At 38.2% G+C, this 27,424-nt stretch overlaps 1 protein-coding gene across 1 annotated transcript in view; it reads right to left on the bottom strand.

Moving 5' to 3' along the window:
• Positions 1–1,493: 1,493 nt before the first annotated feature.
• Positions 1,494–27,424, bottom strand: part of scaf11 (SR-related CTD-associated factor 11) — a 52,054-nt gene continuing 26,123 nt past the window's right edge. The window contains exons 6-16 of the mRNA XM_052030170.1: positions 27,076–27,131; positions 26,641–26,744; positions 24,605–24,708; positions 23,172–23,291; positions 22,111–22,226; positions 18,467–20,357; positions 16,979–18,432; positions 14,695–15,047; positions 11,758–11,994; positions 11,313–11,432; positions 1,494–4,927 (exon numbers count right to left, since the gene is read on the bottom strand). Of these exons, the coding sequence (XP_051886130.1) occupies positions 4,781–4,927; positions 11,313–11,432; positions 11,758–11,994; positions 14,695–15,047; positions 16,979–18,432; positions 18,467–20,357; positions 22,111–22,226; positions 23,172–23,291; positions 24,605–24,708; positions 26,641–26,744; positions 27,076–27,131 (4,702 nt within the window). The 3' untranslated portion in view covers positions 1,494–4,780. The remainder of the gene's footprint in view (positions 4,928–11,312; positions 11,433–11,757; positions 11,995–14,694; positions 15,048–16,978; positions 18,433–18,466; positions 20,358–22,110; positions 22,227–23,171; positions 23,292–24,604; positions 24,709–26,640; positions 26,745–27,075; positions 27,132–27,424) is intronic.

Raw genomic sequence — 27,424 nt, forward strand, 5'->3', positions numbered from 1 at the left:
TTTTTCATGCTTTCTCAATAACATAATCCCTTGCATTTTTAGTATTAACCTTGTAAACAAACTCCATACCCAGTCCAGTGCCTGTTTCAAATGGCCAGAACTGTACACAGGACCGTAATAAGCTTTGAGACAAGTTTAGTATGACTTCACTATCCAATTCTATACCTCTTGGGGGAAAAAAAAAGCAACCCAAGCACTAGAGTAAGGCCTTATTAATCTGGGTCAACTTTGTTATTGGTATATTTGTATGCTGAAATCATTTTGTTCACATTTAGACTTCCCTTTCAAGTAATAAGTATCCTTCCTAAATATTTTGCCTTCTATTTGAACTTGTACAATCAAATAAGGCTCAGTCATGAATACATCATTTTTTGTTTTTTTATTAATGAATCTGCTCCCTATACTACGTCAAGGGAAATAGATAAATTATCTTGTCAACCAACTGTGTGCTTCAGTTTCTTTTTAATGTTTTCCTACCAGTTATTGCACTTGTCTGGTTCAAATACAAACTCTAATCCAGCTTTTGCACGTGAGGTAAGGACTAACCATAGCACACAACTCAAATCACTGCAGAGCTCCACCTAAGGCTGCAAAATTCTCCAATCCACTGGCAAGATGAACAATTCAATGTCCTCTCCCAGACCAACATCACCAGCATTAAGACCCTAATCGGTGAGACGTAATCAGCCCTGATGAGCAGGCCACATAGCTGCATGCCAGACATGAGGCCCCTGAAACAAACACTTAAAGCTCTGTTATAGCAGGAAATGGAAAAAGGAACCTTTGAATTAACATCCCCACTCAAAACAGAGGATCACTTGGGATGGCATTAAGAACTGAGAGTTCATGCATTGGGAAAGCACAGAAGCATAGCATAAAAAACAAAATGAGGGCATCACACTATCCTGGCTGAGTCATCTGTCACCTCAGCACCCACAGAATTCAAGTGGAATCAAGTCATCTTGACCCCATGGAACTGCCTGAAGATCCAAATACCGACACACTGATCTGCAATTTTGCTAAATATTATCCTTGATTCCTTCTACACTAGTGAAAATTCTAGTTTTGCCTGTTGGTATTTTGACCCATTGTGTGAAGCTGATGTTTCAGCAATGTATTACTGTACCTAATATTGGACAATGTCATTCTATGTTGTTTGCTAAACTATCTAATGCTTTGTTGTATGAACACAGAGGTTCCCCTATTAGCATCTTGTTTTTCTGTACTATTCTGGCAAATACTACAGTGGTTAAGGTACTTAAAGATTCTTCTCAGTTTGGAAATAAATACAATACAGTTCATAGTAAACTTAAGAAAACAAAATATGTAACAGGTGGTGTAGATAACTGTACCTGCCAAAGCCTGCAAAGATAATTCTCTTATCCACCCTCACCAATTGTATGGGGAGTTTAGCATTTGGTTAGAAATTAGTCTGTTTAATCCAATGCCTTAAGATTGAAGGGATCAGTAAAACATTTGTAAATGAATTATTTACAACGCAAACCAAAAGGGTTTTATTAGTTTAAACTATGTACATCACACAACAGAACTATTTTACAAAATAGGTAAAATACATTAATTTGAGCAATCCAGGAGACTGAAATACCTGCACCAATCTACCATACTGAAAAGAAACTCAAATCACCATGCCAGAGTCAACAAATCTTTGTTCACAGCTAAATCAATGTAAGCTTTTGAAAAATTTATTTTACTCCATATAGTATGAAAAGAGGGTACTTAAAAATGAAGGAGTATCTGATTAGGATGTGCTAAGGGGCTAAAGCTTGATCAGTACCAATATCCATCAGGTTAAAAATACACTGCTGAGAAAATCTGGTACTTAGTTTTCAAAATATTAAGCAGATGCTTGGCCTTTGATAACATCCTGGATGTACCCACGTGAAATGCATTACCAGCCTTGTGACTGCAAATTCAACTTCTAATAAACCACAATGCATGTAAATGCATGACCAATGTATTTTGATTAGCAGTGACAAAAATGGATCATCTGTGTATCAGTGAGACAATAATAAGCCACGTCAGTGGATTCCACCTGTTGGTACAAAGGTGTTATGTCTAGAGAGCCATTTAGATCCAGCTGAAAGAATTGTACAAAATGACTTGGATCAGCGATGGCAAATGTCATCAATATTTCTGATTTTATAGTTACAAAACTGTCTTGCCTATTGAGACACTGAAATACATTTAAAGATTTATCCTGATTAGTCTAATTTAAAATTCTGGCTCAATAAACATAATTTAACAACAGGTTCACAAGAAACCACTTCTTTCTCTAAACTAGCTACAAAGGTAAACTCAAGCATCCTTTGGTACCAGGCAATTACATTTTGAGATTCCAAAATGCACAACAATCACTTGCAGATAATTAATAATACTGAATCCTACAGAGGTGAACTGTGCCAATGACTTGCAAATGCTAATCCTGCTTAACGTGGGAACTGGCATCCTTCCCTAGTGGACCAGTTAGTAAAAGGTGTGAGGTTGAGCCGCCAAACCAGAGGGCCCAGATTAATTTCTGGCTATTGTTGACAATCTGATCTCAATTACAATGGCAGCAAAGTGAACAACTGGTCCTAGCACACCTTAATTACACAGGCAGGGGTTTTGGGGGGGGGGGGGGCACGGGGAAAGAATACATGATTCTTATCTGATAACCCTGTTGGAAATTTTGCATAAGAACAGGATCCAATGGTCAAATACTATGCCAAAATGTACTTAGTGGCAAAATTACACTTGCCCTGCCCTATCCATTACCCTACTCCCATTATTGAAGTATATTTTGACCATTTGCTGGGCACCAGAGAGGAGAATAAGCATCCTGGAATGATGATTGTCCATTAGTCCCAAGATGTAATACACATTAGGGTTCAGTAATTGATTTAATTTTCTTGCCAGAGAGATACATTTTAGATATGTAGATTAAGGACGCATGCTTTGAGAACTGGATGCAAAGCTGGCCCTCATCCAATAGGACAACGAACCACAGTGTTCTGTAATTTTAAATTACGACCAACAGTCTCCTCAATACAAGAGGCCTTGTTTCTCTTCCATTCAAGGAAAATTAAAAGGCCCCATCTCTTATTGAATCATTCAGCTAAAGAGACCAATACCAGGGTCACAAGAAATATAAATATATTCAAAGCCCACTGAGAATAAACAGTTTTGTTAAGGGATTTTTACAAAAGCAACACTGGAAGTTTGGAGACTTGAGGAGCGTCAGTTGTATTTGGAGTCCAAACACTTATTTTCTAAGAATCTGTTCAAATGTTTTTCTGCCCTGTATAGATAGCCTATGAATATTAATGAAGAACATGCGATAGTTAAAATGGTAAGCAACTTTGGATGTACACATTTAACTTTCAGGATTATTCCACTGTTTAAGTACATGTTAATATGGCACTTTCAATATTATTGAACCACATTAAAATTTATTAACCTTATCTTCCTGGAATTAATGAATTTCTCACACTTATTCCTTTCATTAGTACATTTTTGCTCTAAGTATGAGTCTTTTCAGTAAACTGGATTTATTTCCAACATAAAATGTGCTAGCCTTCTTCTCAAAAATGAAAGTATGTTCCATCGTTAAAAGCGTCAAGGTTCTTTGCAATATAACCAAATGGATTAAGAGGAAATCCCACTGCAGGAACATTCAAAAACCCAATGACTGGAAAAGAGAAGGGCGGCAACAACTTGGTTTGATGTTCTATTACAAAATTCCATTAAATAATAACTAGCAGGCAGGTGATATGATTGTTAGCGATAATATAAAAAATATGACGAAGCACTGCTGGCAATAGTGTTTTGGAAGCTGTTAGAAATACAGAACTCAAGCCTTTGATAATACCAAAAAAATTGAGCTTCATTCGATATTTAAGTTATATAGGCATTTACAAGATCCTCCCTGGTATTTAAATTATCTATTGCCATACTAATTTATTGTGTTTAAAGATAACAGAACAACGTCAGCACCTAATGGAATGTACTACTATAATGCCATCACCAGGACATCAAACAAAAATACTTTTACAAAGGATTCCACTTTTGGAGTAGAAATACAAATTTCTCATCTGATCTTCAACAAACGTAAACCCATATACATGTTCATCAAGACCCAGAAACTGTTTTGACAAGCAGCAGAAAATTTATTTCGGTGTGTAGGTTAAGTATTACAGAATACTCCTATCACATTCTGAACCATTCTTTTCTGCTTTTTTCAAAAATGAAACTATAGAATCAAATCTTTTATCAAACATTTTCCCACTGAGCAACAGTCCTAGCAGAATTAAGCAATCATTTTTGTTGAGATCCTAAATGCACTAAAATAGCTGATCAGCCTCAGTTGCCAGTCTTTAGTGCAACTACATGATCCAGATCCTTCCAGTTAAACCTGGAGGCATTTGTACAGCATACAAACTGTTTACAAAAACACTAACTAGAGTTAACAAAAAAAATCAGTAAGAGATAATTTGATACATTAGGAAATCATCTAAACAAATATCACATTTATACAGCTGATCTACTGACAGCCCGCAGGAGGGGCCAGGACAGATCATATTATCTTTGCAACTCCATATAACTAACAACAGCATGCTTTTCATTTCATGTTATTGTGGTGTCCCAAATGCTTCCATTTAAAAAAAAAACAATCTCTGTAGGAAAAAATTATATGAACCAATGGAAAACAAATTTCCTACTCATCATTCTATTTTGGGTTCATTTTAACACTGGTAATTAATCTGCTATATCTTTATATCATTTAAAAAGATTTGTTCCCAATGATACTGCATTCTTCAGGATTTTGCTTTGGGTTCCCTTTCCTTGCATGTTTATATTTCTCTACGTATGCTTTTACCAAGTTCGCTACTTTTCCTGGGATTACTTCACCACTCTTGCTATGGCAAACCTTAGAAATAAACAGACATATTTCAGTGGATCAATGTAATAAATGTGCAGTTATGAAGTGCAAGTATGAAAGGTAGAAGCTGTACCATAATTTTGCTTTTAAGTTGGACAGTTTAAAATCTGAAATAGTTTATTCAGTTTGATGAATGCAATATAAAAAGACCAATAAAACTCTCAAAAATACCATCTGATTTGATGAGTAATTTTCGGGTTAGAATTTCTACTTGTAAAGCAAAATTTAAAGGTAAAGGATGATTATATAAAAGATCATGAACATTAAAATAAATAAAAGACTGAAGTTGGAAGCAGTAGAGGGAGTCAGGCAAGGAAACAGATGGAATCAGAAGGTAGCTAAAGGGTGTCGAGAGCAAGGAGCTGGGAGGCGAGGGGGAGGGAAGGGTGACTGGTTTGGGGTGAGATGGTCAGATGGTGGGCCAGGTGAAGGGAAGGTAAAGAAGGTTGAGGGGGACTAAATGTGCGGAGGGAGAAATGAGGCAGTTGAGGGGTAGGAGAAAAGGGACACGAACTTCACGTGACTAGGTCTCTGCCTGATAAAGTTAGCGCACACCTACAAAAATTAGACACTAGGTTAAAAAGAATATTGAGGTAGGGAAATTTAGGTCAGCAAGGATCAACAAGTTTTCAGCATGAACAGGTGATCAATGTGGAAGGAAGTACAAGTTGAAACCCACCCCTCACTGAGGGATCACAATTCCCTCCCCAATTTGAGTCTGAAACAATGAAGTTGGGGAAAGAGTAGGGCACAGATTTGGGACTTTCTGTACTCCCCATTTAATGCAAAATTTCCTTCAGTACCAAACAATTGCTGCCTACCTATCACCAACCTAAAAAAACCTGTGGTATCAAATATTTCACAAAGATGGGAGAATCCAAAAATTTGTTGTGGGTGTGTGCGAGGCCAGGGGGCAGTTAGGTGGGGGTGGAGAATAAGGAGGGCAGGATGGAGTAAAAATGAAGGTCACAAACAATTATCCACACAACACACAATATGGGGGGGGGGGGGGAAAGTGTGGAAACACTTCTGTTTGATGAGTTTGTGTAAATGAGTTGCAGAATTTCCTTTACAGTGTTTGCCACTAGCTCTTCTTCTTTGGAGGCTGAAATCAGATGAAATCATTTATTTTTATTGATATTTTCTTCCCATCCAGTTCCTTTATTCATTTGAGGCTTCATTCAAAATGTTCTTTGCCTTGTTATCTCATGTCAGGTGGTGGCTAACTGTTTCCAATCTGTTTTGTAATATTTGAATCTGAGATACCTTGCTGCATTTATTTCATGAATAGAGGGCAAACCAACCATCTCCCCACTACCATTTCCTGTTCATTCTGGCATCTTTTACTATTTTTCCTGTTGTTTAACCTTCTCCCTTAATACTGACATGAAAATAGATTGTCACATACTCCGTATTTGCATGAAAATAATTTTAACCTCCTGTATGCTTTTAGTAAATATCCTAAATCTGTGCTATACAGTTTCCTGTTCAATTGTTCAAAGTAAAATTATTTTTCATTTTAAAGGACCTGGGCAAAACCAGAAATTTCATACTAAAACTATGGATGATTTTACTTAACTACCATGGCTCAGCCATGACCTGTTGCTCATGAAGCTGAAATCTTATTAATTCATGCTTGGGACCCTGGTGGCAGTGGAGAGTTCAGTATTTATTGCCCATTGCCGTGAGCCACCTTTTTGAATTCATGTAGTCCATACGTGAAGTTACTGCCACAGTGTTGTTACGAAGTTTGTTCCAGGATTCAGATTCAGCAATGGAAATGTCAATTTTCAATTTGACAGTGTTTCCACGTGTCTGAAACCCTAGACATTCTTGGTGTTAAAGGTCATGGGTTTGGGAGATGCTGTTGGAGTAAACTAGGTTAGTCACTGTACTGTGCACGGGTGGCATACGCAACAAATGTTTAGGGTGGCGGATGGGGTACCAATCAAACAGGTTGCTTTTTTCTGGAATGATGTCAAGCTTCTTCAGAGTTGTTAGAGCTGCATTTGTCCAGGCAAGTGGAAAGCATTCCATAACGCACTTCATTTGTCGCTTGTCGATGGCGGGGTGTCAGGAGGCAAGTCATTCGCTGCAGGATGCCCAGCCTCTGAGCTGCTCTCCCCTGAAGGATGTTAATGGTGGGAGGCTCAGTGATAGAAATCCCATCAAATATCTCTAGCTGGAGATAATTGTTGCTTAGACTTCTGTGGCACACATGTTACTTGCCATTGATCAGACAAGGGACAGACTGGTTCATCTGCTGAGAGTAGCAAATAGATTGGAATATCATCTTTCATTCATTTCTATGTATCAGTGCTAATAGCAAGCACTTGTTCCAAGCTCCATTTGAATTGCAAGGTTTTCAAAGCCATTTCAGAATGCAGTTAAAAGTTAACCGCATTAGTGGGTCTGAATACCAAATAAGGATAACCACTTCACTCCCTAAGAAGCATTAGGAAATCAAACTTTTTTTGGTAAGTATTCCAATAATTTCATCATTACCATTCCAGATTTATTTAGTTAATTATTAAATTTAAATTCTCCAGATGTTTTGGTGGATTTAAACTTGAATCCACTTCATTAATTCAAGCCCCTGGACTACTTGTCCAGTAATGTCATCACTATGCTGGTTATGAGATATCTCCACTTTCTTTTATCAATTGTGCAGATCCACATTCATCTTTAGTATACTTTTAATACAAAAGCATGGTTCCTAACCCATTGATGTCCTCCTGCACGTTTCCTGCAATGCTCTGCAAGTTCTGCAGTGCCACATAACCCGAGTTCTACAAATTTTACTATTTATCCTGAACCAAATCCTGTCAAAAGCATTGTCCAAAGCACTAAATAGTAGGGGGGTGGGTTCAACAGATTGGAAAAGTATGGATAAATCAAAAGGGAAGGAGAGCGCAGGAGAGGTTACTGAAGTCTCCAGAATAAAGAATAAGACAGAAGATTTAGAAAGGGATAAGAATTTAACTTCAGGCAACATGGAGACAAATTTGAGAAGGGTGGTGAATACAGGACTGAAGCTGTTATATTTGAATGCACACAGTATATGAAATAAGGTAGATGAGCTTATAGCGCAGTTAGAAATTAGCTGGTTCGACATTGTGGGCATCACAGAGTCATGGCTGGAAGAAGATCACAGCTGGAAGCTAAACATCCAAGGATACACATCCTATCGAAAAGACAGGCAGGTGGGCAGAGGCGTTGGGGTGGCTCTGTTGGTAAAATATGAAATGAAATCCTTAGCAAGAAGTGACATTGGATCAGAAGATGTAGAATCCTTGCGGGTAGAGTTAAGAAACTGCAAGGGTAAAAAGACCCTGATGGGAACTGTATACAGGCCTCCAAATAGTAGCCAGGATGAGGGGTACAACAGGAGATAGAAAAGGCATGCAAGAGAGGCAATGTTACAGTGGTCATGGGGGACTTCAATATGCAAGTAAACTGGGAAAATCAGGATAGCACCGGATTCCAAGAGAAGGAATTTGTAGAATGCCTACAAAATGGCTTTTTAAGAGCAGCTTGTAGTTGAGCCCACCAGGGAAAAGGCAATTCTGGATTTGGTGTTGTGCAATGAACCAGATCTGATTAGGGAGCTTAAGGTAAGGGAACTCTTAAGAGCTAATAAGATAGAATTCGCCCTGCAGTTTGAGAGGGAGAAACTAGAAGAGAATGTATTGGTATTACAGTTGAGTAAAGGTAACTACAGAGACATGAGAGAGGAGCTGGCCAAAGTTGATTGGAAGGGGACCCTAGCAGGGATGACGGTGGTACAGCAATGGCAGGAGTTTCTGGGAGTAATTCAGAAGACACAGGATCATTCCATCCCAAAGACGAAGAAACATTCTAAAGGGAGGATGAGGCAACAGTGGCTGACAAGGGAAGTCAAAGACAGCATAAAAGCAAAAGCGAGGGCATACAATATTGCAAAAATTAGTGGGAAGCTTTTAAAAACCAACAGAAGACAAAAAAGCAATAAGGGGAGAAAAGATGAAATATAAATGTAAGCTAGCCAATAAGATAAAAGAGGATACAAGAAGTTTATTCGGATATATAAAGGGTATAAGAGAGGCAAGAGTGGACATCAGACTACTGGAAAATGATGCTGGAGAAGTAGTGATGGGGAACAAAGAAATGGCAGATGAACTGAATAAGTATTTTGCGTCAGTTTTCACTGTGGAAGACACCAAAAACATGCCAGAAATTCAAGAGAGTCAGGTGGCAAAAGTGAGTGTAGTTGCTATAACTAAGGAGAAGGTGCTTGGGAAGCTGAAAGGTTTGAAGGTGGATAAGTCACCTGGACCGGATAAACTATACCGCAGGGCTCTGGTGGCATTAGTAGTGATCTTTCAAGAATCACTAGATTCAGGAATAGTTCTAGAGATTGGAAAAATCATAAACATCACTCCACTCTTTAAGAAGGGAGGGAGGAATGAGGCAGGAAATTATAGGCCAGTTAGCCTGACTTCAGTGGTTGGTAAGATGTTGGAGTCCATTATTAAGGATGAGGTTTCGGGGTACTTGGAAGCACATAAAATAGGCTGAAGTCAGCATGGTTTCCTTAAGGAGAGCACTTGCCTGACAAATCTGTTGGAATTCTGAGGAAGTAAATGCAGGATAGACAAAGGAAAGTCTGTGGATGTTGTTAACTTGGATTTTCAGAAGGCCTTTAGGGTGCCGCACGTGAGGCTGCTAAACAAGATAGGAGCCCATGGTATTACAGGAAAGATACTAGCACGGATAGAAGATTGGCTGACTGGTAGAAGGTAAAGAGTGGGAATAAAGGGGGCCTTTTCTGGTTGGCTGCCGGCGACTAGTGGTGTTCCTCAGGGGTCGGTGTTGAGTCCACTACTTTTCTCATTATATGTTAAAGATCTGGATGATGGAAATGATGGCTTTGTGGCCAAATTTGCAGATGATACAAAGATAGGTGGAGGGGCAAGTGGTGTTGAGGAAGCAGGAAGTCTGCAGAAGGACTTAGGCAAAGAAGTGGCTGATGGAATACAGCATAGGAAAACGTATGGTCACGCACTTTGGTAGAAGGAATAAAAGACAGACTATTTTCTAAATGGGGAGAAAATTCAGAAATTGGAGGTGCAAAGGGACTTGGCAGTTCTACTGCAGGATTCCTAACGGTTAACTTGCAGATTGAGTCAATAGCAAGGAAGGCAAATGCAATGTTAGCATTCATTTCGAGAGGACTAGAATATAAAAGCACGGATTCAATGCTGTGGCTATATAAGGTATTGGTCAGACCACATTTGTAGTATTGTGAGCAGTTTTGTGCCCCATATCTAAGGATGGATGTGCTGGCATTGGAGAGGGTCCAAAGGTGGTTTACAAGAATGATCCCAGCGACAAAAGGGTTAATGTACGAGGACCATTTGATGGCTCTGGGCCTGTACTCACTGGAGTTTAGAAGAACGGGGAGGAAATCTCATTGAAACCTACTGAGTATTGAAAGGCCTGGATAGAGTGGATGTGGAGAGGATGTTTCCAGTAGTGGGAGAGTCTAGGACCAGAGGGCACAGCCTCAGAATAAATGGACGTCCCTTTAGAACAGAGAAGAGGAGGAATTTCTTTAGCCAGAGGGTGGTGAGTCTGTGGAATTCATTGCCACAGATGGCTGTGGAGGCCAAGTCATTGGGTATATTTAAAGCAAAGGTTGATAGGTTCTTGATTAGTAAGGGCGTCAGAGGTTACGGGGTGAAGGCAGGAGAATGGGATCGAGAGGGAAAAATAAATCAGCCATGATCGAATGGCGGAGCAGATAATGTGTGCCAAATGGCCTAATTCTCTTATGTCTTATGGAAACATATTTGACTATTTACAACACTTCTCAGCACATGCAACAATTGACATTTTGTGAATTTAAGTCCATTAAATGTTCTGTTTTCCATCCACCAGCCTCTACTGAAGGTACAATGCCAATTTCTGTAACACTTTAAAGCTCTTATCTAGACCTTTTATCAAATATATAACAATAAATTCCTTCTGTATATCCCAACATGTTGCAGTCTTTACTTGTGACAGTCCTTGTTTTAATCAATATTTTTAATCTCAATAGTACAATTATTATACTCTTTAGAAATTGCCCTAATATTGATGTAATTTTAGGCCAAATACCAAGAACTAATATAATCTAATGGAAGGACAATTTTATATGTGATTGATAATTTACACTTACTTATTCCTCTCTGGCTTACTGACTAGCAACCTAAAAAAAAACCTGATAATTAAACAAAAGTAACCAAATGTGGAAATCCAAGGTGCACAGTACTCTGCAAAGTATTCTGTTCTGATTTTTCTTCAGCCACCATAAATAATCACAGTACAGTTAAAATGCACTTCAAAATTTTACCTTATCCACTGCCTTGCGGACAATTTCTTTGTATTCGTCCTTGGTAATGTCCTTCTTCTGGTAATAAGGCTTGATGGCTAGTTTTACCTCTTCTACGGCTCTTTCCTGAATAGTACATTTCTATGTATTGGAAAAAAAATGTTGTATGTTCTGTATTAACCAGCTTCAATCAAGGTATCACCCCAAACCCAGAACAAGGCTTAAAAACATTAACAAAATCAACAACGGTTGGCAGCATTAAACTAATGTGGATCAAGGAACAATAAAATTGCCTTACATAACCATATGCACCATTATTTAATCCACAGGTTCAAAAGCTTTAAAATGATTAAAACCTAAGATTAGATGGATAGACGTGACAGGCTGAATTGCCTCCTCCTGATTTCTGATGTGAAGATACGTAATTCAATAAATGTAATTAATTCACTGATTCTTCTTGACTTGCCTTGTCCTTTTTGGGCTTTTCCATTTCAAATTCTTCCTTCAGGCTCTCTTTTTCTACTGTAGTCTTTGGAGTTGAAAGAGTTGCAAAGACCTGTTGGACAGACTGAAAGGCAGAAGAAGAAACATCTACAGGAAGTGAAACAGGCACTGCCTTGCCTGAACCTCCAGCTGGAATGGGTACACTAGCAGCACTGGTCTGCAAATCCACCTCAGGAGCATTACAGGGAGGAGGTATGATCTAAAATAAAAGTGAAGCAAAATATGAAGTATTTATAGTTATCCATAAAACCAAACATTTAAGCAAAATTACAGTATTTAATGAAACATTTACTTCCGCAAATAAATTTTAGAAAAACACAAGTTGGTGGTCGCTTAATAGCTGCCAAAAGCTCAAGAAATATACCACAGCCAACTTTCATTCCAACATTTTAGGGCTGCCCATAATATAACTATGCAGTTAAATCAGGTGTGATTTAGTGTCACCAGCTGCATTCCACATATCTGGTTTCTTCTGATAATGCAGTTAAATGTATTACACATCAGTTCTGGAACAGAGATCCTCACAAGACCTGAGTACACAGCTGGTTGACACCATTTTTTGTTAAAAGTTATCCAATCTGAAATGACATAACGTGAGCCGCCTATTCATCTGTTGTTCGTGTGACCACCCAAAAGTTAGCGTAGATTCTATCTTCTGGAAAACGTTTGACAAAATAGCAAGTCTGGACATTCTTCAATAGCTTGTCAGGTCTATCACAGGTGCTCAAAATAGTAGAGCCAATGTCATCATCAGAAATATAACAACAGCACTGCTAGAAGGTGAACGTTTGTCTTCCTATTATGAAAATGACCAAATATGAACTGGCTGGTTTTATGGCAAGTTATACTCTACAAACCACAGAAGTATGCAAAGCAACAGAGAACTATTAGATAAGGAGGAAGTCGGTATTTAAAGATAGCATGCAATGTTGAGTGATGAACAGAGCTTAAACTTCAGTCTTAAATACGACTCAAATGTTTAATCAACACTGATGGACCTTTCTGGCTTTGAAGATGACAATTAAAAATAAAATACTGTGCAACTGATTCAGAAATCACTTCATATCATGCCTTAAGTGAGAAATATTTTTGTACCCGAGAGTCAAAGGATTTTGTACCACTAATTCCACAAGTAAGTTAATATCTGGAATTCAGCTTTTGCCACAAATCAGTTATTCATTTTCACAACAGACTTACTGTAGGCCAGCCTTTCACCCATACTAATGGCTAAAGAATACACGTAGACAAAATCTTGTTACGAGTGTATTGCAAATCAAATACAAACAGTGTAATGGTTTATTTATCCCAAATACTATAAAGTATTAATATCGAAAGATCGAAGTATCTGACAGGGTCCCTCCTGGTAGACTGGTACAGAAGATCAAGTCACACGGAATCCACAGTGAGGTGGTAAGTTCAATACAAAATTGGCTTGGTCACGAAAGACAAAGGGTAGTGACGGAGGTTTTTGATTTCCTCACTGAAGGTCTGTGACCACTGGTGTTTCGCAAGGATCAATGCTCAGTTCTCTGTTTAAGTCTGCAGATGATATAAAAATCAGTGGAGTTGTGGGTTGCGAGGAAGGTTGTCAAAGGATAGAGCATGATATAGATAAACTGGAAGTTTGGGCAGAGAAATGGCAGATGGAGTTTAATCTGCACAAGTGTGAGGTGATGAATTTTGGGAGGTCAAATGCAAGGGGGAAATATACAGTAAATGGATTGAAGTTAGCTGTAGGAGAGATTGAACAAACCTGGATTTTTTCCCCCTGGAGAGTCAGAGGCTGAGGGGCAACCTGATAGAAGTATATAAAATTATGAGAGGATTATATAGGGTTTGATGACAGTCTCCAGGGTGGAAATGTCAAATACTAGGTGACAGGGTGAAAGTTACAAGAGATTTTCGTGGCAAGTTTTATTTTCACAAAGAGCGTGGTGGGTACCTGGAATGTGCTGCCAGGGGTGGTGGTAGAAGCAGATAGGATAGCAACATCTAAGAGACAATTAGACAGACACATGAACAGGCAAGGAATGGAGGGATACGGATAATGCGCAGGTAGATAGGTTTCGTTTAATTTGGCATCATGGTCAGCACAGACATCGTGGACTGAAGGGCCTGTTCCTGTATTGTTCTAAGTTCTATGCTTGAACTGAAGTAGAGTTTCTAATTTTCATATCCAGTTAGAGGCAAATATAACCTTTTTAAAAAATTCTCTGGATATGGATGACACTGTTAAGGCCATATTTATTTCCCATTAGATGCTGTAAAGTGAGATTCATTGATAGATTGCTTTAGATAGAATAAAGAATTAACCACATAGTAAAATAAGTTATGCATCTTCTAAACAAAGTGGTCTTGTTTTAAGGGCAGTATTGAAAAAGTTTTTTTTCCATCATGGGCATCTTAATTACCTGATTTAAAAGTTGTAACAGTGGAAGTTAACCCAACCATGTGTTACTAGTCCACTGACTGGACTATTCCAAACAGCAACACTATGCTACAAATAGCTTCAGCTACACCTTAACAACTTTTGAATTTTAGTCAGGTACTATGATACAGGACGCCAGACAAAATGAGATGGCTTAAACAGCACTGCGAAGTTAGAATAATGCCCTTGAACACAGCAGAAGCCTGGATTAAGTGTAGAGAAATAAAATATATCAAAAAGAATAAGTTATCCTGGGAGATATGTTCATAAGAAAAATAACCAATTTCCCAGAGAAAAAAATTTTGTAACTGTGCAAACAAATGTGTTGTAATCAGTGTGAGCATTTAACCTAGTCTTCAGATGACCAACCAGGAGAGTTCCTGGAAGCACAGAATGAACTTCCTTCCCATTTCCCTGCTAAACACAAACACAGCAACATGATTTTCATATTCTTTCTGGCCAAGAACTTACCTGAGGTTGTGTCAGGTCAAGCTGTTGGACTGCGTAGTTCACTGACTGGGATGGTGGAGGTGGAGGTGGTGGTGGGGGTGGGCTGTTAGGCAGATTTCCAGCAGCAGTTGGTGGCACGGCTGACATTCCTGCATGCACATTCAATGGAGGAGGAGGGTGGATATATGGATTGTGGAAATGCATTAGAGGAGGATGGACATTCATTGGATAGGGAAAGACATTCATTGGTTGGGGTGGCGGATTCAGTGGTTGTGGTAAAACAGGCTGATGCAGCATATTAACAGGTTGCTGAGAGCCATTCATTTGTTGATTTGCCTGGTCACTGAAGGCTGATGTCCCTTGCGATGAATCTGCTAAATGACAAAAAAAAGAGGTAGAGATACAGGCGTAAACATTTCCTGATATGAGCTTTGAGGAATTCCATAAAATTTTATTGATAAGTTTAATCCGAGAACTTTGGTCTGATACTCTTAACACATTCTGCAGTAACTTAGTACACTAACAATATCCTATGTTAAAGATGTGCACATCTACATTTTGGATTATTTGCAATCAAAAGAAAAGTGAAATCCTGGCTATTGCAAGTATGAAACATTAAGACAGAAAATGCAGACCATACAACTGCAGTAGAGATAAATGAAACAGCCGAGCCCTCAAGTCAACTAAAGGCTTCCCATCTCAAAACTCTCACTCAGAGACTGTCTGAAACTAGATGACCTGGCACACAGGGTGGTGCGTTATATTAACACCTGGAGTTCCACAGAGGTTTTGAATCTTGGAAGGAAACACAGGAAAATCATCTAGTGATTTAAGAGTGAGGATTGCAGTTCACGCTGTCCCAGGGTTTATGCAATGTACTTGAAAGTGCTAGTAGACTTTGTATATTAAAGCAAATGCCTCATTTATCACAACAAAGGAATTGATCAGAATGCCTCTGGTAAAAATTTACAACATAGCACCATTGGATGTACAGGTGTATAGTGCCTTGTGACATCTTTAATATGATAAAATGTCATATATATTCAAGTTGTTGCTCAATTGCTCTTTCTATAACTATCATCCGATCAATCTGGGCACCTTTTTAATTCAAACCCTAAATGTTCTAATGTATTATCAGCTAATTATTTTTGTATTGGCTCCCTTCATGCTTGGTGAGTACGGAGTGAATGACGTTTTCACACAATCACAGAACAGGAGGCCATTTGGCCCATCTAGCGTGTGTTGTCCCAGGCATGACAGATCCATTGCAGCCCCAAAATCAACAGTATGACTGGCCTTGGAAAGAAAAACTACCCCAAACAAATTATAAAATTCAGAAATTACACTCTGGAAATAGCTCTGCCTTTGTATAACTTAATGATTACAAAATCAAAGGTTACAACATGGGTGAAGAGCATTTAGTTTTTTTGGGTATGAGCAATCTGGCTAGTCCTCACTCCCTTCCCATAGCCTTGCTATTTCTGTTCTTTCAAATACTCATCCTGTTCCATTCTGAATGCTACAGTTGAATTTGCTTCCACTAATCCTGTGGCAGTGCATTCCCAACCCACATCACCTGATGTTTACAAGTTTTCCCTCACGTCAGTTTTGGTTCATTTATGTTTCCTGGTTCTTAATCCGTGAGCAACAGAAACAGTTTCTCTTTATCTACTTTGTCTAGGCACTTCAAGATTTTATGATATTTTAATTTGAATTTTGATCTGTAGCTCTTTGACAGCCCAAAAGGAATGGAATCCATGAAATTAAGCCATTTTAGTGATCATGAGACAGGCATTCCTTTCTTTAAAGTAATTCAGGTGGTATTTAGCTACTAAGGTTAGCAATCTTCTGTTTTGCTAGTGAGGGTTTTATAAACTTGGAATCCATTCCTTGATTGAATGGCTTGCATATTTCAATTTCACTAGTAATTCAGAGTCAGGAATTAAAAATAGGCAATCCACCATCTAATAAAAAGCTATTGCTGTTTACAAAAGCAAATTACTGGATTTCAATTCTCTTTTTCTCCTTGTAATTAAAAAAGTGCTGGAAATATTCAGCAGGTTAGTATTCCCAAAATGTCATATAGAGTATTTTTACTTAGGCATAGTTGTAAACAAATGCTGGAAATCCTAAATAAAACACAACACTCTGGAAATATGGACTGAATATTTCTAGCATTTACATTTTTAAGAATATCCTTCAATGACCATTCACCCATTACAACATCAAGCATTATCACATAGGTTTTCATAAAAAAGTCCTCTAAAACATTTTTATGAAAGGAAGTGAGAGCAAAAATACAAACCTTGCTCTGATGAACTCTGGTACTGTTCCTCCTCTGAACCCTGCCAGCTTGACTGTGTGCCTGAAGCCTGCCTTCCCCTATTTGCATAATAATTTTGGACATCTGCTGGCAGAGTTTTCCTCGCATTCCAACTAGAGAAAGAAGACCATCCAGAACGGTCACGGACATCAGAAGATGGATTTGAGTCACCTCTCCATCTGTTGGGTTGATGGTCATTATACCTGCGCGGTCCAGTCCCTTGGTATTTTCCCGAATTATTCTGCTCGCCTGAGAAATTTGACCTTCGGTTTTGCCATGGAATTTCACTTTGGTCACCACGAAATGGTCCTCCCCGAAAACGTCCACGACCACGCTTCCAGCCAGGGACAAAGTTCCTATTCGTCCAAGAATCATCCCTTTCATATCTATTTTCTTCCCACTTGGCATCATTCCTGTATTCATTTTCTCTCATACGAACATCAGATGATGGCTGCATTTGTTCCATTATCCATTCAGGGTTCCTGTCATCTAAATACTCATTTGTATCCCCAGCTAACTGCTCATTTGGGTATCTGGACATTTGCTGAAATTCCCTATTCCTATTATCTTTTCTGAATCTGTCAAACCCCCTCGGTCTATCCCAATCATTCATTCTGAATCTATCCTTTCCTCGAGCACTTCTCCAGCTGTCATCCACATTTCTGTCTCTTCTGCCTGGAGAAAAACCGGGCTTATCCTCTTTGTCTCCAGAATAATACCTCTTTCTGGACCTAGACCTCGATCTAGAACGCTGCCTACCTTTTCTTCCCCTGTCTGCTTCAGCTTCCCTCTTCCCACTTTCACTTGGAGGTTCTTCCTTGCCTCTCTCTTTACTTAGAGACCTGGATCTTTTCCTGCAAGATGGAGATGTCTGGATGTTTCGGTCACCATCATCCCCCCATGAACGAATTCGTTCATGTGCAGGTCTGTCCGAGTGACTATGATGGTCTTTCCCCCATGACCGGGACCTGGACCTACCCCTGGATCTGGACCTTCCCAGTGACCGTGACCTGGATCTTCCCTGCGTTCTAGACCTAGATCTTGATCTTCCCCGTGATCGGGACCGAGACCGTCCCCGGGACCGAGACCGTCCCCGCGACCGGGAGCGTGACCTTCCCCGTGACCTGGAGCGTGACCGGGACCTTGCCCTCGACTTGGAGCCAGATCTCCCCCGTGACCCAGATCTTCCTTCAGGCATGGGCATGGACCTTCCTTGAGCTGCGGGCATGGATCTTCCCTGTGACTTTGATCTAGATCTCTTAGGTTCACGTTTTCTTTCCCTTTCTGGAGACCAAGTTGTGGATGCTGCGTGGAATCTAGATTTGCGACGTGGAACGTCTTTTTCTTTCTGTTCCGACTTTTTCTCACGTTCATTCTCAGGAGGTCCTTCCTTATTGATAGTTTCAACAGAAGAATTTGGCAGCAGTTGCTCATAACTTGAACCGAGGGATAAAGAAGAATTTACTTCACTTTCTTTTGAGTTTTTTTTCAGATTCTGGTTCGGTTTCAGGCATTTGGTGGTCATTGATAGGTGAATCACATTCCATAGCCACTACCTCATTGTTATCCACATTAAAGTCCTCAGGACCACTACTGCAGGTCCTATCAATAAACAATTCAGTTTTAGCTTTATCTTCATGTGCCTCCGTAGTTATTTGAACATAGCTCAGTATTTCTGAAGAGGTTTCGATTTTTAGACATTCACTCTCCACTGCTTTTCCAGGACTTTCATCAGATGACTGCTGATCAAAGCCACTTTTAGGATCAGATGCTTGATTAAGATTGTTTAAAACTCCACCCAGCTCCATCTCATCTTGAGGTCCAATACTCCCGGGGCCCAGTTCGGACTTAGAGCTAATATTCTCCATAATCTCTTTATGGTTTTCGATTGATAACTGCTGACCAATACCTATTTTACTATCAGACATGTGTTCCGATGCATTTAAAGCTTTCATTGAACCCATGTCAAACTGCTCCAGCTTTAGATGCTCTGAGGTCAATTCATGCTTCAGGCTGTCCTCTTCCATGTATGTTCCAGGTGCCTCAGCATACTGCTGGCTAATACTTCTACAATCAGATTCCTTCTCAGCACCTAAAATTTCCGGAGTTTCCATGTTTTTCAGCTGCTCTGGTTTGATATTCTCCAAAGACATTTCATTCATCAGGCCACTATTTACTGCAATTCTTCCAGGAACTTCAACTGATAACTCTTTACTAATATCACTTTTATAGCCTGATGTACGGTCTCCCTCACCTGGAATTTCCTTAACCTCTGCAGGTTCGGCTCTATTAGGATACTCAGCATCAATACTATCCAATGACATTTTTCTCTCAGAGAGGGTATCATCATCATGTATTCCTGTACTTTCAGCAGTTGATTGCTTTTCAGTAACACCCCAACATGAAGGTACTTGTTCAGGACTTCCCATGTTCTCTGTAAATTCTGCCTCTTTATATTGCTCAGAATATTGATCTTCTGCTGGTGCCTTATTTTCTACCTCGTCACAACCTTTATTTGAGGGACTTTCAGGATATCTTGTGGGACCAATAGCTTGATCACTATTAGATAGACTGGCACAGGGCACATCTGCACTGAGAGAATACATTTCATCTTTCAAATGATGCTGTTCCATTTTAACCATTTCTTTGTCAGCATGTCCTGTTGCATTTCCTGAGTTAAGTTCCATAAAATTTTCATCTTCAGTAGATGGAGGAAGATTTGAATTTCCTGAGTCTTCACTATTAATTGGGTCAGTAATTGGTTTACAGTCCTCTTCCTCAACAGATGGGTTTGTATTCTCAACATGACTATGCTCTTTTTCAATAACTTCTTCCTCTTTATCTTTTTCTATTGAAATAACGGTTTCACTACAGCCATTAGCTGATAAATGGCTTGGACTACTATTATCTAAATTTGTCAACTGCTTTTCATTGGAGAGAGGTGTAGGAGGTTGAGGCTCAGTTTCACTGACAAATGGACTATCATTTGGGTCGGAACTGCTAGAATCAGATTTCTTGTAGGAACTACGGGTAACTCTGGTTTTCTTTTTATCAGAAGGAATTTTACTTTGTTCATTCTCTAATTTCCTCTTGGTCTTTTGCTTTCCTGCCTTTTTAGGTGGAGTTTGTGCACATTCCATAGATACTTTTGAAATGGATGCACCCGAGCTTGACTGAGCCCTCTGAGATGAGCTGGCAGATTTGTCCAAGTTTTCTGCTTTGCTGATGCGCATCGATCTTCTTCTGCCTTGTGAAGTTTCAGAGGTGCTTGCATTAGTACTACCTGATGCGCCAGACTTATTTTTTTTCTCTCCACCTCCTCTGGTGCCTGCAAGTGCACACTTCTTGCCAGGAAAATTAACTGGATAAATATAATAATATTTAATCAATAATGATCTGATGGGAACATTGCAAAACATAATATTACCACTTCACTGAAAGATATTTTAACAAAGTACCATCTGCTATACATCTAATTCTTTATCTTTTTAAGTAAACTTTTCAATTAGTTTCATAAATAGTTTCCTGAAGTTCTCTTCCTTTTTCCACACTAAGGAGAGCTTCAGATAACTAGGGTGCAGGCGTTCACAGTTAATGGAGCATGGTGCTTCAATGCTAAGAGATAAACAGTTTACTTTAAATTCTCCAGATTATATAATGCATAATGGTAAGGATCTCTATCGGTTCATTTTAAATCCAGAAGATTTTAAACAATGGCAGAACAACATGCTCACTGCAAGAACAAAAACATGAGGAACTATCAAACATTCACCTTGGAGAAATACATCTAACAAATAGGAAACTCTCAATCTAAACTGAGTAAGAGGGTCCATGTCTTAAGGTAAAATATCCTTACTTGCTGACTTAATGCACCACATCATACCCTAAAACAATTACTAATAAAAGAAATACTTATTTATCTTCTTTTTTTTAAGTTTGCCTCTAAATACGATTGCATTCATTTAGAATTGAATTCATTTCTCTAGGTAGCAAGGATGCAGATTTAAATATCAAAATAATACTTTAGTATAACCTAGGGTGCCACTCTGATACAGAGCGTGTCCTGCACCCATCAGATATGCCAAATTGAAGTCCAGAGTACCTTTCAAGTGAAGGATTAGGATAACATGGTGCTAATTTGTAAAGGATCATGGAGTTTTCTGTATCCTGGCCTCCATCTGCCCTTTAATCATCTTTGGCAGATTTCCTTGTTCCTATAGGTGGAATTTTGTAGTGCATGACCCTAAACAGCTGTCTTATTTGTCTATGTTAAAAGCACCAGTTCAAAAAATGCATAGTATGGAAAACATTTTTGTTAAACTAGAAGATGTGATAAAGTGCTGTATAAATACACTAGGTCCTTTTACCAATGGGGTTAATGTAAAAATACTTTTGTCATTGGATACTAAATGTGCGTTATCTAGAAATTCAAAAAGTACTTGTTATACATCGCTTACTGCACCACTCTACAATTTCACTGAAAACAGTTTTAACAGGTAGTCTGCTATATTTAAATAGCATCAATATTTCTATCGCTTTCAAGATAACATCAGTAAACCTGACTCAATGTTTGAAGCTTTAGCTGGGTGAAGATCATCCTTTACTCTAGCAAGCTGTGGTTAGTGTACTTGTAATATTGCTTCAATTGCTCCATTTGGTGAGAAGCAATGCATACAGTACATCCAGTGTTCACAGTACCAGCCCAGTTGTTAACACAAGTAAAACAATAGCATTGACTTAAAGGTAATTTTTAAACTTGGTGAACAAAAATGGGATTTTTCCACTGTTTTTTCTTTCTACTGTAATGAACAGATTTTCTAAAATTGATGCCGACAAGGAGCAAAGGAAATGAAAAAAACATCTATTCAACATGCGACCTTTTACAATATTTTTTAAAACAAGGTTGTGAATAAAAATATCCTAAGGAATTTTAAGCAAAATAATTGGCTAAAGAACAAAAACTGGAAAATTTATTTTAAATGTTTAAACAAATCCTCACAACTTTGGGTGTATAATTAAGCAGCAAAAATGCTGAACATTGCAAACCATAAAGGTTTTAAAATCAGAAAGTACCTAGATGGAGGCTGTCTTTGAGTTGGAAATAATTATCTCACCAGAACGCCCCAATCCGCGTGGGTTCGATAGAAAAGGAGTTCCTGACGTCAGATCTCGCAGGGGTAAAGCAGTTGCTGCTTCATCATTTCCAACAGAAATTAAGTCTATTTCGTGCCTGTAAAAGAATAAAGATCTCATCAAAACATTCTGCTTTCTTGTTCTATTTTGAGCAAGGAAAACAGGATATACTGCATGAAAAACTGAAGTACTACATTTGATATAGTTGAATTACACTCCACTTATATAAAGAGATGTAAATTATTCAATTTTCATGAGGCAAATGATCTATTTTAGTATCAAGCATAGGTAAAGACAAAAAAATTATTCAAAGATACAGTTAACAATGGTAAGTTAAACAAAATCACTAGGATTGCTGGGTGTTACACATTATGGCTTTCATAAAATATTTAATTTGCATAATTCAAGGCTTTTTAGCTCAAAAGTTTTAGAACCAAAGTTATTTAGCAAATTGAATTATTAGCTAGATGACTAATCCAATAATACCTTTTAGTGATACTGTTTCAGGGAAAATTGGCTGACAAAGCAGCAACTATGTCCACAGGTGAATAAGGAAGTGAGCTGATACCCCTGAGGCCCTCCAATTTCTTATTTTCTGTATAAAATCTTATGGACAATCCAGAAAATTGATAATGAGAGAACTTATAACTGTGTTTGTACTGCACTATGATTCGTCTTTTAGAAAAAATGGATAGGAGACATGAAAACTGCTACATTAACAACAGATCAAGAGGTTAAAAGTCTTGCAAGGGGCAGTCTGCCTGGACAAAAGTCAATTTAGATGCATTAAAAAAGTGAAACATATTTTGGAGAATTGATTACAAACATAGTAAAAACATAATACAAACACAATTTTTTATTGAATCTAAAACATTAAAATATTCTGCCCATTACGTTTTATCTGATGCCAGCAAGGTTGCACCCAACAAGCAAAGTCATTGGTGTTAGCTTATCAATATTGGTCTTTAAAGTGATGTTGCTCCGCACATTTTAAAACATCTAATGCACAAATTTAAGCTTTAACTTCATCCTGAGTCAGTACCTCAACATTTCTGTTGTAAGGGCAGTGAGAGCATTTCGCCATGGCAATCTAAATGACTCAGGTCCTCTTCTCTTCTGTCTGATTAGTGGTGCAATTTCACACACGTCAACAAACTCAGTGCTACAAAAAAAAAAGAACTTTCTGAATGGCAATGACAAAATACGTGTTCACCATTATACAGTCAGATTTTGCAAACTTTTATAGAAATAGTTGCCAACATAAGCTTCCCTGCTAAAAATGACCACATCATAATTTATTCCTTAATGCAAGTGTTCCATTTTAGTCCATGGAAGATGACTTGAAATGCTTTGATATACAATTCCCTTCCTTGTGTTCAAACCCTCCAGGACTTGCCTCAACCATGTTCTCCTCCAGTTTTGGCTTCATGGGCATCCCCACTTTCCTATGCACCATATTTGCAGCAATGCCTTCAACTACCTAGTCTCTGATCTTGGGTTCCCATCCTGAACCTTACCTCCCTTCGATCCTGTCCTCTTTCATAATTTTGTTTTTAAATATCTACCAAACTGACCATTAATCACCACCCTTTTGGCCCGATGTCAAATGTGCTACCGTAAAGCATATGTGGTACTTTATTACATTAAATGGAGACGATAAATTCCACCTTAACATATTTTACTTACAACTCAATACACAAGTTATTCTTTAACATCTACCAATCTGATAGATATTGAGGACCATTCTTTTATGAAATTTGCTCCTCCAAAGCACCTTCAGATGTTTTGTTAATGAACAGTTTGTATACACATGCAAGTGATATTGATACACTCCTCCTTAATTTCATTTACATATAACCTAACTACACAATTGCACTTAATTTTCATCTTTTTTTTTTTACATACTCTAGTGTTATTCCTGTAGAAAGTGGTTTCAGTAATTTACAGATGTTACAAAGACAAACTTGTGTGTAATGAATTGACCTGTATGATTGGTTTGTAAGACAAGCTTTTCACTGTACCTCAGTACAAGTGACAATAATAAACCAATACCAATCGGGTACATATAATGTTCCAATAACCACGCCCTGAATCTAAACAGGAGATTGATCTTTATAGTTTCCCTTAGGAAAGCAACATAAAAATGATTTTTATTCCATTAAGACTTTAAAATGTTAAAAGACACTAATCATAAATGTTACACTTCACTTAATAATTGCCAGCTTTCATGCTTTTATGCAAAGTTATTTGGATCTTCATGTAGCTCCAGGTCCACACGTTGCATGGTTGCTCTGATCATTACTTTCTAACATACAAATGGCGCAAATTAGAGTTCGAGCAAACTTAACACCAAAAAAGTTCTGCACCATTAACACAACTTAAAATGACCTATGGAATGCTCAACAAGGCCATTTTCTTTCATTCAATAGTTCTGAAATATTATTGGGCTGCATAAACTTAAGTACTGAGATTTACCAGTTTTCAGCCTGGGAAACAGACATTTCCAATTTCCCATAATGTGGAGAGAAACTGTTCGGATCATTCCTCACGCATGGCTGATGACATTTTTTTCTGTTGACCTATTAAAATAAAAGAATAACTTTATGAAAATAAAAAAGTACTTTACTGTTTCATGTAAAATGAAAAGTGCAAATAGACAAATCAGTTTTATTTCATTCTTTTGGAAAGGTAAAACTAAGGGTGAGTACAGACTCAAATAGGGCGAAGGCACTTTCTCAGCTTCTCCTCTAGCAGTTGCCGGAACTACATCTGAAAGCACAAACTTGCCTATGGTGTACACACTCTGAAACATCATACATGTACAGCACAAAAACTCTGCTGCCAGTGCACAACATGAACAATTGTTGGCAAGTATGAACTCTCAACTTTCTGCTAGGACATTGGGGGGGGGGGGGGGGGGGTGTTGGTGGATGTTACAGGAAGAAAAGCTGAATCTGTGTCAAACCAGTTGTCACTTGTCATCTGAAATGTGTTACCTTCCTATCAAAAATTGTGGCAATACAGCAAAATAAGATGCTTATTTTTCTGGTACCTATTCCTTCTAAAGTGCCCATAAATAATAGTGGATCACACTGGAACATTAGTACCAATGAATGGGTAAATAAAGAAATTTTCAAGACTTGAAATAACCATGTTGATAGAAAAATCAAACACTCAGTTCAAAAACACAAAAGGAAACAGTGGGTCAATGAGGTTAAATAGCAACTTGCTTTATGGCAGCAATATATGTTTTCAAATTAAAATGACATAGACCAGCAAAATAGGTTTGTTGTCATTTTGCTCTCAGATTGATATTAAACAAAACTAGTACATTAATTTTAGAAAAGCAAATCAGTTTTTCTTACCTGGTCAGGCTTATACATGATACCAGTCCTACAAAAGCATAGCTCCTATTTCCTTATGACAAAGGAGGCTATTTTGTCCCATTGACTCTATGCCGGCCCACAGAGCAATCCCATTCCCCTCACATTCTCATTAATTCCCACCAGATTCTACCACTCACCTACACATAATGGGGGAATTTAGAGTGACCAATTAACCTAACAACCCACACGTCTTTTGGATGTAGAAGCAAGGAACGTGCTGGCGAAACCACGCAGTCATAGGGAGAGTGTGCAAGCTACACAGATAGCATCACAGCTCAGGATTGAACACAGGTCAATGAAGCTACGAGGCACTAGTTCTATCGACTATACCACTGAGCCACTCTTGACACTTAACAGCTGGATGGATTAGTTCGTGTTGAATCAAATCATTTCTGTTGGTAGCTCAAGAAACAGTCCAAACCCACTTTTTCAGGGCAACATCCCATGACTGAATATACAGTATACAAAAAACCATCAAAGATGTTAAGATATAGCATTTGAGAATGTGCTACACACTACTGAACACTCTGCTCAAAATATTTCTTGTATATTTCAGAACTAGCATTTGTGACTACCCATCACCACTTTTTACTATTTGATAGACAATCATAAATGCACTTATCCTCACAAAACTGTGCGGTGTGCATCCCAGTACTGAGAAAAACCAAAGAGGAGACATTAAAATGTATGCCACAGGAATTTTACAAACATATTCATGTATATATTGTTGTAACCTGATATTGCAGAACCTTACCCCTCCAGTTACTACCATTCATGTGATTGTATGAAACATTCATTAGGAAATGCTGGGAGGTAGTCAGGAACATGCAACTGCAGTATGCTTTATTTACTGGTATCTTGGTAGGTGGCTACTGAGAGAACTGAAGTGCTTAATTTGCCATTGCATAAAAAGTCAAGATTCTTGTTAAGTTAAAGCACTATATATGTATATTAAATATTATATATCAAGACTGCACAGATATGTGGTTGTTCAAAACAAAGTGATGTTTTACAAAGGTTTTGCTTTATAACAAATCCCCCAAAAGATGGTTAATGCCTACGCTAACAAAACAGCTTTCCAAAACTTTGTAGATTTGTAAAATTTTACACAACATTTAAACTAACCTTATTTGTAGTCTTCTTGGAACTCCTGCTCCTTTTGTTGTAAGCAATGATCGGTCTGCTTTGAGTTTCACAAAATTCAGTTTGTTGCCAATCATCATAGTGCCCTGTCAAAAACATTTTTAATGCTGCATATCATCTCAGACCCAGTCCTCTCCATCACAGGAAGCAAACGTTTCATACAGATATTGTTTCTCCCCACCCCCCACATATGACTATCTATAACACCACTCTCACATTTGACAAACAGCAAGAGTGAGAAGTTGTGAAATGATAGAATGATGGTACATGGATGCTGAGTTTTATGCATCTCGAATAACCCTTAAACAAAAATAAAGAACCTTTCCAGAGAAGACAAAAATAACTATACTATTTAAAAATGTTGTCTTTCTTCTAGCTTATAACATCAAAATAAAGATAATTTTTTTTTTTACTTACTTTTGCATTTTCCCTTTAAGCACGTGCATACTCCATCATTCAAAATATTACATTCTCTGAAATTTTCAGAAGAAATAGACAAATAAGGTTTTTTTGAGACATTTTCATAAAATCCTCATTATCTAAACAGATAGTTAGCTAGATGGTACTGTAGAATTAACAGAGTCTAACTGCACTGTTACTGAAGCATAAATCGGACAGAAGCATTTGAGGACTGTGTTTAAATATGGTGATCAGGAAAATGCCATACAAGTTGCAATGTTCCTTCAGTGGAAGGTGCTGTACAAGTTGGCATGGCCCTTTATTGTTTCACTAAGAGAGTTAGCATTGAAATAAATGCAATGGCATG

The sequence above is a fragment of the Pristis pectinata genome, chromosome 15 (genome assembly GCF_009764475.1).
Source record: "Pristis pectinata isolate sPriPec2 chromosome 15, sPriPec2.1.pri, whole genome shotgun sequence".
Lineage (NCBI taxonomy): Eukaryota > Metazoa > Chordata > Chondrichthyes > Rhinopristiformes > Pristidae > Pristis > Pristis pectinata.